The 12,636-nt window shown below is 38.7% G+C and overlaps 1 protein-coding gene across 1 annotated transcript in view; it reads left to right on the forward strand.

Annotated features, from left to right (window-relative positions):
- Positions 1-4,937: 4,937 nt before the first annotated feature.
- Positions 4,938-12,636, forward strand: part of LOC127637084 (zinc finger SWIM domain-containing protein 6-like) — an 83,074-nt gene continuing 75,375 nt past the window's right edge. The window contains exon 1 of the mRNA XM_052117994.1: positions 4,938-5,481. Within this exon, the coding sequence (XP_051973954.1) occupies positions 5,055-5,481 (427 nt within the window). The 5' untranslated portion in view covers positions 4,938-5,054. The remainder of the gene's footprint in view (positions 5,482-12,636) is intronic.

Here is a 12,636-nt window from a genome sequence, read left to right on the forward strand (position 1 = left end):
ATATTTAAAAAGACAGGACATGTAATTTTTATGGTAAATTATTGTAAAAAATATGGTTAAAATTTAAAAAGTAAAAAGTATGATTTTACCGTATAATTAATGGTAAAAATATAATATATTTAAAAAGACAGTACATGTAATTTTTACGGTAAATTATTGTAAAAAATATGGTTAAAATTTAAAAAGTATGATTTTACCGTATAATTAATGGTAAAAATATCATATATTTAAAAAGACAGGACATGTAATTTTTACGGTAAATTATTGTAAAAAATATGGTTAAAATTTAAAAAGTATGATTTTACCGTATAATTAATGGTAAAAAATATAATATATTTAAAAAGACAGTACATGTAATTTTTATGGTAAATTATTGTTGAAAATATGGTTACAATTTTACAAGTAAAAAGTATGATTTTACCGTATAATTAATGGTAAAATGTTTACCAAGAGAATAAATGTACTTTTTACAGTAAATATTGTTATATTATTTTCATTTTATAATGTATTGTTACTCACTGTAGAAATGACAGAAAGGCACATGATGGTTTGAAGCTCATCAATAGTAGCCGTTCTAAGAGTAATGACCAATAAACCTGTTGGGACAGTGCACAGTGTCACTCACAAACACTAAACACCATCAGGGTAACATATGTGAAATTAAATTAATGCAATAAACTTTAACTAAACTACATTAAATATAACACTGAACATCCCAATGCTAGATAAGTGATATTAAAAATAAGAAGAAACTACTATTCCCATAAAGTATAATGAAATATGATGGGTAACGCAGGGAATTTTGGTACGCCCAATTATAGTTTTTATGCAACAATAATTTACTGTAAAAAGTACATGAACTCTCTTGTTAAAGAATATTTTTTGACATGAAAATCATACTTTTTATATAAAAAATATTTTATTGTAAAAACTACTGTATTGTCTTTTAAATACATCAAATTTTACTGCATATTTTACAGTTAATACTCGTTCTTCTCTGTAACATATTTATAGTCTTTTACCGTTAAAATGAAAGAGCATTTTTACAGTGTACAGTAGCAATGTAGATGGCTTATAAATGCTGATTTCATATTGATTAGATTTTATATAGTGAGGATAATTCTGAGGAATTATTAAACAGCACCACATGCTTTCAGCAAAAACATGGTATATTAAATGCTTCGGCACCCACATGCGACGCTGCTTGTGTCCATTAAAAAATCAGAAATGACAGATGAAGCAAGCTCAAATCACGTGGACACTAATCTAAAATACATTGCATTGATCGGCTGGAGATTACAACATCCCGCCAATGAGCTGCAATTAGTTACATCACATTTCTCAATCAATTAAATTTACCCCGAGGCCACACTTTTTAATATCACCGGTGAGACTCTTGCATGAAATTAAATTAGCACTCTCTCCTCTTCAGTTGGTAAGTTCCCCGTTTGTAGTTTTATCACAGACACCGACTGTGGTCCTCAGATCTGCCCGTTTGATCAGATAAAGTACAAGACATCACCTGGAATGAAAATAAAAAAAGATTTTACCCCTCAAGATGTGTTATCATGACTGTAGCAGAGCAAAGATAAGGACGAATAATAGGGAAATATGAATGATATATATGCAGTTTTGGACACTGGCTTGATTTTACACCAAGATAGAGAATATATATGCATTGGTAGATTATCTAAATTGGGAGTACACCAGGGGCAATATTTGCCCCCTGGATTTGATTTTAGGGGCATTTCATACCCAATAGGCCATTGTTTTCTAACCATATAAAAATACAAGGTGTAATCTTTCTATGTCAAATACTTACAATAAATCAATCAGTTAAAATAAATCAGCACATAAAACAATTTCTATACTTAGGCATATAATTCCCCTATATTTTCTGACTCTGCAGTACAATGGATTGAGTTGATTCAACTAAAATAGTGTATTGTCAGTCTTAATCCATTTGCGTTGGGACAACATGAATAGATTTGTTTGGTTAACTGATACTGGTCAGAGGATTTCTAGTTCCCATACTGTGCACTGGACAACTGTGAGAGTAGACGTTAAAGTTCAGTGTTATTTTCTGTGTCTTTCTGCAAGATAAATATAAAGGGGAAGATTTGTTCGTGTTTAATGTATTGTTATGTAGAGATTTAGAATCATTTGTTAAGCTGATGTTTTGGGGGTTACCATCATGTTGAACAGTGGAGCTTGAGCCTAGCTTGAGGACCAATTTCATTTGATCATTCTACATATTGCTTTATCTATTGAGCAATTGCTGTATCTTTACTATAGCACAATAGTCAAGTTGCACTTACATTTCATATCACTAGCTAGCATAAATCTAATAGTTTAATTTGAGGTATTATTCATAGAGTATGCATGTATAAAAAGAGTGTCAAGAAAAAGTATGTGAACCCTTTGGAATTAGCTGGTTTTCTGCATTAATTGGTCATAAAATCTGATTTCACCTTCAGTAAAGTCACAAGTATAAACAAAGCACAATGTGCTTAAGCTAACAACACAAAAAACAATTATAATCTTTCATATCTTTATTGAACACATCCCATTTCAAATTCACAGTGCTGTGGAAAATGTATGTAAACCCCTAGGCTAAAGATGTCAACAAATGCTAATTAGAGCCAGGAGTTGGAAAACCTGGCATCCAATTAATTAAACTTGATTGGAGGTGTGGGTCAGAGCTACTTTGACTTATAAAAAGCACTCAAACAATTTGAGTTTGCTATTCACAAGAAGCATCCGCTGACGTGGACCATGCATCACATAATAGAGATCTCAGAAGACCTACAATTAAGAATTGTTGATTTGCATAAAGCCGGAAAGGGTTACAAGTTATCTTGAAGAGCTTAGATATTCATCCGTCCACAGTTAGACAAACTGTCCATCAATGGAGAACATTTTGTACTGTCGGTACTCTCACTAGAAGTGGCCGTCCAGCCAAGATGACTCAAAGGCACACTGCAGAATGCTCAACGAGTTTAAAAAGAACCTTAGAGTGACAGATAAAGACTTGAAGGTATCATTGTAACTGGTTAACATCTCTGTTCATGAGTCTACTATATGGAAAACATTTAACAAGCATGTTGTCAATGGCAGGACACCACGAAGGAAGCCACTGCTTTCCAACAAAAACATTGCTGCATGCCTAAAGTTTGCCAAAGACCACCTTGACACTCCACATCACTACTGGGAAAATGTTTTGACGACTGATGAAACTAAGGTTGAATTTTTTGGGAAGAACATGCAGCACTACATATTGCATTAAAAGTGCACCGCATACCAACATAAATATATTATCCCAACGGTGAAGTACAGTGGAGGGAGCATCATGATTTAAGGCCGTTTTGCTGCTTCGAGGGAAAAAATAAATTTCCAAGTTTATCTAGTGCAGGTCTAATCTGCAGCTACCGGAAAGGCTTGGTTGAGGTTATTGCAGGAGGATTGACCAGTTAATTCCAAAGGGTTCACATACTTATTCACACCATGGCAGGGTTGTGAGGATTCATGCCCGGCGCTGAGTTGCCCAATCAGCGGGACAGAGATAAAAAGAGGAGCTGGGGATGCCAGAGAGAGAGAGAGAGAGAGAGAGAGAGAGAGAGAGAGAGAGAGAGAGAGAGAGAGAGAGATGCACACAGGAGTGTTTGTGTGTGCTTTTGTTATATTTCAGTTCAGCGTTTTATGTTGAATTTGTGTCTTTTGAGAGGTCTGGCACAAAATATATATATTGGTCAAATTCGCACCAGATATTTGGTCATTTCTACGTAACGTAAATTGGGAGTAAACCCTTTATATTGCACATTTAAGATGAATAGATCTAATTTAATATGCTATTCAACATTTAGCATGCCTTTCAACCACAGCAGCATAAACATAAACAATTGCAGTGTTGAATTTTGCAGCCACATTTGGAAGAGGAGGAAAATGTTTATAATTCTTCACTTTCTAACAAATTATCGGAGTCTGTTGCAGCCTCAACTAATGTAATTGCATTTTGAATGTTACACTCAACACTTTAATAATCATATTTATCAAAATCACAGTGATTCGTTCAATTTAAGGGTGCAGTCGACAGTTGTAAAAATGGTCCCTTCAGAACTGTGCATCACATTTGAAAATATATTGAATATATTAATAAAGATTTCAGCCTATTTGTTCATTACAAGAGTGTTACATTGCACCATCCTTAAAGTTCTGCAGCCAGTATATACAAATTTCATGTCATGGTCACCTAAAAAAAGTACAAAGGCCTTTCATTCAGATCAGCAGCAAAACTGTGAAAATACACACTTATCTGCTAACAAAAATTATTGCATATTCTCATAAAGCAACATCACATTTATTAAAAAGCTGTAAATAATCATTGGTCGTGCATAATGCCTCCTGTTATGAAGTATGCTGAGTTAACGTCAACTAAATAGTTATATTGTTTATTGTTTACAGTATTTATACTACATTAAGAAAACAAACAAACAAACAAACAATCAAGCCATTATGTCTAGTCTTCCAGTGGAGAACCATTCTTATAAATCACATTTCTGAACTGAAGAATGTTTGGTTATAGTTTCATTATGACTGCTTGTGTATGTGAGGATGATCTGATATTTCAGACACAAGACTCCACCCATATCCTATCTCTCCTTTAACATTTCTGCTTGCTTGAATTTCCTGAAATGCCTCTCATTTCTACATTTCGTTCAATAGTATGGGGACGCCGATTATAAACATGAGAGCGTTTCCAACCCCTCACGCGTCTTCCTGTTGTGAACTTATGACACTAATTATGACTCGCCGACGTGCGAGAATTCCGCCTTCCATTCCTTTTTTAGCACATTTGCAGACACGCAGGCCACGCCCCTTTCTTAATTTGTCTACAGACCAAACTTGACAACACCGCTAGGCCCCGCCTCTTTGACCATATTAGGCCTGGGTGTCCATACACGGCGAACAATCGATGCGCGTCGTAACATTTTCTCTTCCGTATCCCGTTTATATAGTACGGCGACTTCCGCCCTTGCCGTTAAAGCAGTGCGATCATGGCGGAGCGCGTTCAGCAGCCCCCAGCTAAACGGCTCTGCTGCCGACCCGGGTATAGTACGACGTGTAGACAGGGGCAGCGATCCGGTGGAACAGTATGCGGCGGTTCGGGGTCTGGTCAAGGGGGATCCAGTAAAACTCAGAGCCCCGAATCGCTCCTGGACATTGCAGCGCGGAAAGTAGCGGAGAAGTGGCCGTTCCAACGGGTGGAGGAGCGCTTTGAGCGCATCCCGGAGCCCGTTCAGCGGCGGATCGTGTACTGGTCTTTCCCAAGGAGTGAACGGGAGATCTGCATGTATTCCTCGTTCAACACAGGCGGCGAGGAGAGCGCGTCTAGCGGGGAGAACGTAGACGAGACGCGGCTACCGTTCCGACGGGGCATCGCATTGCTGGAGAGCGGCTGTGTGGACAACGTATTACAAGTCGGTGAGTGTGGATCGAACCCCGCAGCGTGGAAAATGTTTAAATCGATTTATTCCGGGTCTACATTTACAACGCAAGATCGAGAGAAACGTTGAAATGTCGTTCCAAAACAGGAACGCGAGTCGAATGAAAGGGGACTATTGAATTTACGGCGAACAAAGAGAGGAATACAACAACAAAGGGGCTCAACGTGTTTAAATCTCCCGACAGGATTATCGTTACCTCCTGTCAGGGCTGCCGTTTCATTTCGAGCGTTCTGGCTTATCGAAACGTTCCAATAATGTGGGAAACGTTCTAATTACATTGTTGGAACATTGACGCGCTGTTGTAGCGCTGCATATTTCTGCGCGAGATAAACAGCGCGGAAGTGGAGCTCAATGTTGCGCGATCCTTACAAAATGTAATCGACTGTATTGCTGTTTTTTCGCTCTTATCTCACGCTTTCTAGATTTATAGTGTAACTTTAATCATTAAAGCAAAATATTATTCGCGTATTTTATCGTTAGACGGTTGAAATGACGAGTCTTACAGAGCTTGTCCGGTCTGTTTATTTTTCTGAAGTGAAAGCGTGAAGGGGGGTTATTGTCGTAGTAAGTCGACCGACTGCAGGATTGAGAGATCCTGTCAAGTAAAATTACCTAAATATCACAATACATTTTTAAAAAAAGTCGAATTTGGCCCTATTTTAGCACTGAAGCTTATTGGTTTTGTATTTGATGTGTGCGCATATCAAATCGCCGTCAGGCATCCCTATTGAATCTGGCACTTTGTTCCCATTTTCATGTTCATTTGTGTCTTTTCAGCTTTCTGTCACCCTCCAAAAAGGAAGGGAAACAAAAGCGCGTTTTTATTTTCTTTCACTGCTCGTTAAATAGAAAAGATTTAGCTAAGGGGTGGAGGAATGTCGATTTAAAGACGCAGTGCCTCCATTTCTTTTTAAATGGCACTTAATAATATGCATAACGTTTTTAGCTGATTGAATGGACCTCGTGATGTCATTGCACGCCTTGAAATGGTCAGATTAGCCGGACTGTATCGTAATTGCATTTTATTCAGACCCTGTGTGTTGTATTGCAACTTCATTCACCTTTGTTTTTAAAGTCCCTGTGATTAGCCTTTTGATGATGTGACTCTCCGCCCTTTGGAAACTATTCAAGATTTTAATCACATTACTGCCTTTGGTTAATTTGAATTGTATTGCAATCAGCACAACGTCATTTTCTGCATGACCATTCCCCCTCCTCCTCCATCCGTAGCTTGCAGGAAGAGAGATGCCTCAGCTGGGCTTTGTGCCCTAACCCTTTAGCCAAAATTGTTTTGTGCTTTCCGTAATACGCACACACAAACCTGGAGTCCCTTAAACGGGCTGTCTTGGAAGATCAAGGGCTATTGCCCTGTTTTCCAACCGGCTACGTGGAGCTCTCTGCTTTAGATTCCATAGAGGAGCATTTTTTTTCCCTTTGTGTGTGCCTCATTCCGAGCTCAGGCGATGGGAAATGACAAGCCTGCACACACGGGGAGGGTTTCTTGGCTGATTGCATCCCAGTATGGAATGCTGTGCAAAAATAAAGCCAAGCAGTGATAAATAAAAGATGCAATCTTGCGACGCCAGTAAGGGCTGGGAGGGTTGCTCCCAGCAGACCGGGAATAGCCCTGATAGGTAGAGGCTTACCGTGACAAACGAGCCCCCTTTGCCGAGCCTGAATTCAGGACAGGAATTTGTTTTTGTTTCTGTCATATGCAGGGGGAGGGGGTGCTAGAAGGCAATATTTCTTTGTAAATATGGCTGATTTTGCCATTTCCTGGCGGCTGGCCATGATACTCTAGATTTACATACTAAGGGCATCGGAGCACCCCTACGTTGGTGCATGCATTGTAGGGAATGTTTATCTGGCAGGTATCCCACGTAGGGATGATATACACTATAGGATACATAGATGTTACAGGCAGCACATATCTTAAAAGGGGGTTGGAATTGCAAAAATTCAACATATCTGTGGAAGTTAGGCACAGAAATGATGTGAATATCAATTGTTTTTCTACTTCAATCATGTGTTCTTTGAAATATCCACTTGAAATTGGTCAGCGTTTATCCTGAGCTTCTGCTGCTGTGCACTGTGTCATTGTATATTGATCATACCGAGCTGCGACGTTCTTGCCTAAAAGGTCATTGGGTTCAAGTTCAGCCCCCTTTATTCAGCCGTGCTGCTTTCAAGTCGCGTGTTTCCATCTGTTCTGATTTTATGAGGCTATCGGTCATTTAACACTGATCCTATTAGGTTTAAATAGGATTTGCTTTTGTTTATGAAATCTTTGCCAATATACTCAGCTGTTAAAAATCAATTAGAATTAAAAACAATATGGTGGATCGTGTGACAGATCTGTTCATGTTTTGATTATTTTTTTTTTTTTTGACAAAAGAAATACTGAGGCTATTGTAATGACACTACTTTCAGTTGGCTTAGTTGTTTGACAGTTAAATCTCAAAGCGGCAGGGTGATGTAATTTTCCATTATTATTGTTGTTCAAGGCAGGAAGTTTTGTGGTGTGTTCTCGGAAATACTTAAGGTTTTTGAAATTCTAGAATAGTTTAATCTTAATGGCAAAATCATGTGAACCCGAAAGAGCTTTATTGATCAGATAAAGAAGACTGTCGTAACGCTATAATGATATCAAGCAACAGAATAAACTCATTTAGCCTATTTATTGATCTCGCATCAGCTCGGATGCAAATTTCCATCAACCTTATGAATCCAGAAAGTGTGCTTGTGTTTCAGTGAGATGGAAAGCATGCATGTGTAACTCCAGACTCATTGCATGTGCACTAATGTGTATTCCAGTTCACCGAGCCAGTGGATGCAATTGCCAGCGCTCTCTTTGTGTTCACATTTTTGTCATTTATACACACAAGTGCAAAATTTAAGATGTGGAACTTAAATCTTGCATGAGGCTGTTGCTTTTGGGCCAGTCTCAAATGCCATGTAGAAGAGAGCAGTTGAAGGTTTCAGAGCTTTTCATGCGAGCACGGTCTGCACGCTTTGGTAGATTTGACTGGTATACTTCATTTACAATGCTTTTATTTGTGACATTCTATACTAGATACTAATGCCCCACTTTTTCCGCCTTCCTACCACATTTTGAGGTGCTTTGTGAGGTCACAAAGGAAGATGCAATGCTTGGTTTCGGTGTTTTCATATAAGAAATACTTGACGTCTTAAATGCTGCATATTGTGTTGAGTCCTGATGTATCAAATATAAATGAAGAGTCTGCTGTATTATTTTATTCATTCTACTTTTTTGAAGTTGGTAATATGTTGGATGGGATGGCCTGGGCTTCGAATCTACATTTTACAGTGCAGCTTTGAAAAGCCAGATTGACAGTAAGCCTAAAGATTTGCACCATGTATTGAAAGTTAGCGCTCCACCCACAATCCTCTTTGATGTAGTTTGTGGTAGAGGGCGTAAGCTCAATTGAACTGAGGGTCTGTTGGAAAAATTAGACTTGTTTAGTTTTTTGGATGTCTCATACTTCAGTTAAAAAGGATGTTTAACCAAGTCTGGCTACTAAATCAAAGCTCATTCATGGGAACTTACATATTTTCATTTAGTAGAAGCTTATATACATAGACTTGGATTTTCTAGAGATTTGGGGAGCTATATTGTGAAATATCACGTCATAACGAGCTGAGTTTGGACTTTGTTGTGAAGTTTAGCCTAAATGTTAAATTCCAAACTAAGTGACTCCATTTCAAGCAAGGAAAATACTAGAAACTGTTATTCAGAAGAACTTGTTTTGATGCTCTCTTTTAACTCTAATATTTACATTATATTTTCGATGGTTACTCATCTTCACATTGTGCCTTAGAACACACTTGCCGCATTAATGTACCAGTGCAGTCTCAAAATTCAACATGAAGTTTGAGAGAGGTAACTAAATTATTTGAATCTTATAGTAAGCCAAGTCAAGCATTTGACCTTGTTCTCCAGTATTGTAGCGTTCCTCGGTATGATAATATCTGTGCGCACTTCAGTTTGAGAGCTGCATCACAGTCAAGTAACTGGAGAGGTTTGAGGAGTCTGACTTTTGAGTGGTTCCTCTCTACAGTGCAATGACAGTCTGGCCTTATGATTCATTAATAGTCAGTCTCCTTATTTTTGCTGTTTATTATTTTGTAGCCTAAAGTAAGACTTAATCCAGTAGTCCGTCTGTGAATGTGTGAAAAGAGTGTTGTGTTTCAGGCAGTGGCACATTTGTGGAAACGAATAGGAGAATGGATTAGAGCTGTGATTGACTGGAATGTGGTCTGCTTCCCAACATCTGAATACTTGAGCAGCATCCAGTGCCCAGGAAGGGTGGTGTTCTTTTCAGGGTGGAGTTTTGGTCCTGAGGCCCTGGCCCCTGTCCATGTATCTTAGATCTTGTAAACAGACAAATATGGTCCAAATGGAAGCTTTGAATTGGGGTTGAGAAATAAATGCTTCACTTTTGAGAGGTCCAATAATATTGGAGATATAGAAACTTGATTTTTCGTGGATGTTGGCATTTAAGAGAGCTTTCATTCTAGAGACATAGTCTATGTCTCCTGACATAGTTCTCTAATGTGCAAGTACCCTAAAATGACAACGCGTTTGATTTAATAGGAATGCGCAAAATTCATTATGAGAAGCGGTCAACTGATGTGGAACATTCAATGGCAGATGCTGGTAACTGTATAGCAGGTTGGCCTATATAATTCTGTTATACTGTATAATCTTAACGGGCTAAAACGATAGAATAAATAAATGTTTTGTTGAATTTTATATCAATTGAGCTGAAATATTTTTTAAACAATATTTACTTTGAACATTTTGACGTGTAGTTTTTGGAAGTAAAGCAAGGGAGAGTAAGACTAAGCCAGCATCTCAAAATGGCCAAATATTTCTGAATGCACGACTGAACACGCTTGTCTTAAACTCGAAATTCGAAGGATGCTCCTGTAAGATTGCGTTGCTGCAAAAGTAAAAGTATTTCACAGCGCTCTCTCTTGACGTAACATAAAAGTTGTTCTATTCTCTCAGACGTAGTGCAAAAAAATGTATTCCGTTCTCTCTGACATGGCGTAAAGGCACTCTCTCTGTTGTAACGTAAAGGTCCTTCCGTTCCCTCTGACGTAACGTAATGGTCGTTCCGTTCTCTCTGACGTAACGTAATGGTCCTTCCGTTTCCTCTGACGTAACGTAATGGTCCTTCCGTTCCCTCTGACGTACGTAAAGTCGTCCATTCTCTGATGGCGTAAAGGCTCTCTGACGTAATGTAAAAGTCGTCCGTTCTGACGGCGTAAGGCACTCTCTGACGTAATGTAAAAGTCGTTCCGTTCTCTCTGATGGCGTAAAGGCACTCTCTCTGACGTAATGTAAAAGTCGTTCCGTAATGGTCCTTCCGTTCCCTCTGACGTAACGTAATGGTCCTTCCGTTCCCTCTGACGTAACGTAATGGTCCTTCCGTTCCCTCTGACGTACCGTAAAAGTCGTTCTGTTCTCTCTGACGGCGTAAAGGCACTCTCTCTGACGTAATGTAAAAGTCGTTCCGTTCTCTCTGATGGCGTAAAGGCACTCTCTCTGTTGTAACGTAATGGTCCTTCCGTTCTCTCTGACGTACCGTAATGGTCCTTCCGTTCCCTCTGACGTACGTAATGGTCCTTCCGTTCCCTCTGACGTACCGTAAAAGTCGTTCCGTTCTCTCTGACATGGCGTAAAGGCACTCTCTCTGACGTAACGTAAAAGTCGTTCCGTTCTCTCTGACGTAACGTAAAAGTCGTTCCGTTCTCTCTGACGTAATGTAAAAGTCGTTCCATTCTCTGACATGGTGTGAACTCGTTCTTTCTGATGTTGCATGAACTCTTGTGCAAACACCTTTTAGTTCTTTAAATATATTGCAGGAATTAGCTGTTGCTTTGTTCACAAAAGCACATACAGCCAAGCTATCTCCTTTGTTCTTTGGTTAAGAATGCCAATGCAGTCCACCCGTTATCAATTCCATCTGTGCATATGGGTTTGACATATATGATCTGTGACTTCCTGCAAATACCTTTGAATCGCTGAAGTTATTATTAGTAAACTCGGGGGTTATAAAGCATTTTCCGCCCAAATGAAATTCCTCTGTAGGCCTGCAAAACAAAAGCCCTCTGTGTGTAACGCACACACTGAAAGCTTTTTTTTCTGGATTGCTTTCAGAAAAGCATGTCCTGATTATTTCAGCCAGTGAAGTCACCTAACCCTTATTCACTCCCTGTCTTACCTCCCACTCTCTTTCCCTTCATTGCCTAAATCAATAAGTTTGGCCAAAGATAATGGGTGATCATTCAAATGCAGGGCAATAAGCGATGACTTTTCCTTATTGAAAGAAGCTGTTGATGTGTTTTTCCATGCAAGCTTTGGTTGTTTATCAGCATTACTTTAAATGCAAATGGAAATTCAATGTTATTTTACAGAATCAATTTTTACGGGGTGGCAGCGAGTCTTAAGTCTGTATCGAGCCATAGAAGAGAGTTCAAGCGCATAGACTTCACTGTCTAACATCATGATCTAAAGTTTGCTTCCATGTAAGGTTTCTTCACGTCTTCTAATTTGGCAGTGAAATTCTTTCCTACTTAATACTGTGCAGTTTAAACTGTATAGTGCTTATTATATAAAAAGGGTTTGAAATAGTATACATTGTGTAACAATAAACATTTTAAACCAAGCTGTATTGTGGGATACAATACCCAGCACAGTGTGCTCTGTTGTAAACTGCACATTTTTACAAACATAGTTATCCAGGTAAATTAGCATATTATGCACAAGTATGCAAACTATGTACCGTGTAAATAGTATTTTGGTTGTGTGTTATTCCAGGACTTGGGCTGAGTTTGGAAAGCCGTAGTACTATACAACTGTTTCTCCCATAGATGGATATGGCAGAAGTCGTAAGAGTAGTACAGCATGTCATTTCGTAGCCAACCATAGCCTTTGATTGGCAAAATCGAAAACAAAGCACGCTTGCCCTTTAAGAGATTTACACCGCTAACCTTCAACATGTGCTTGAGCAGGGGTGCATGGGAAGTCTAAATATTTTTAGCTCATTCTGTTTTGTTTTATGTGGATATGTTTGATGGAGGAGCATCTTTAATTTCATTTAGG

The sequence above is a fragment of the Xyrauchen texanus genome, chromosome 44 (assembly GCF_025860055.1).
Source record: "Xyrauchen texanus isolate HMW12.3.18 chromosome 44, RBS_HiC_50CHRs, whole genome shotgun sequence".
Taxonomy (NCBI): Eukaryota; Metazoa; Chordata; class Actinopteri; order Cypriniformes; family Catostomidae; genus Xyrauchen; species Xyrauchen texanus.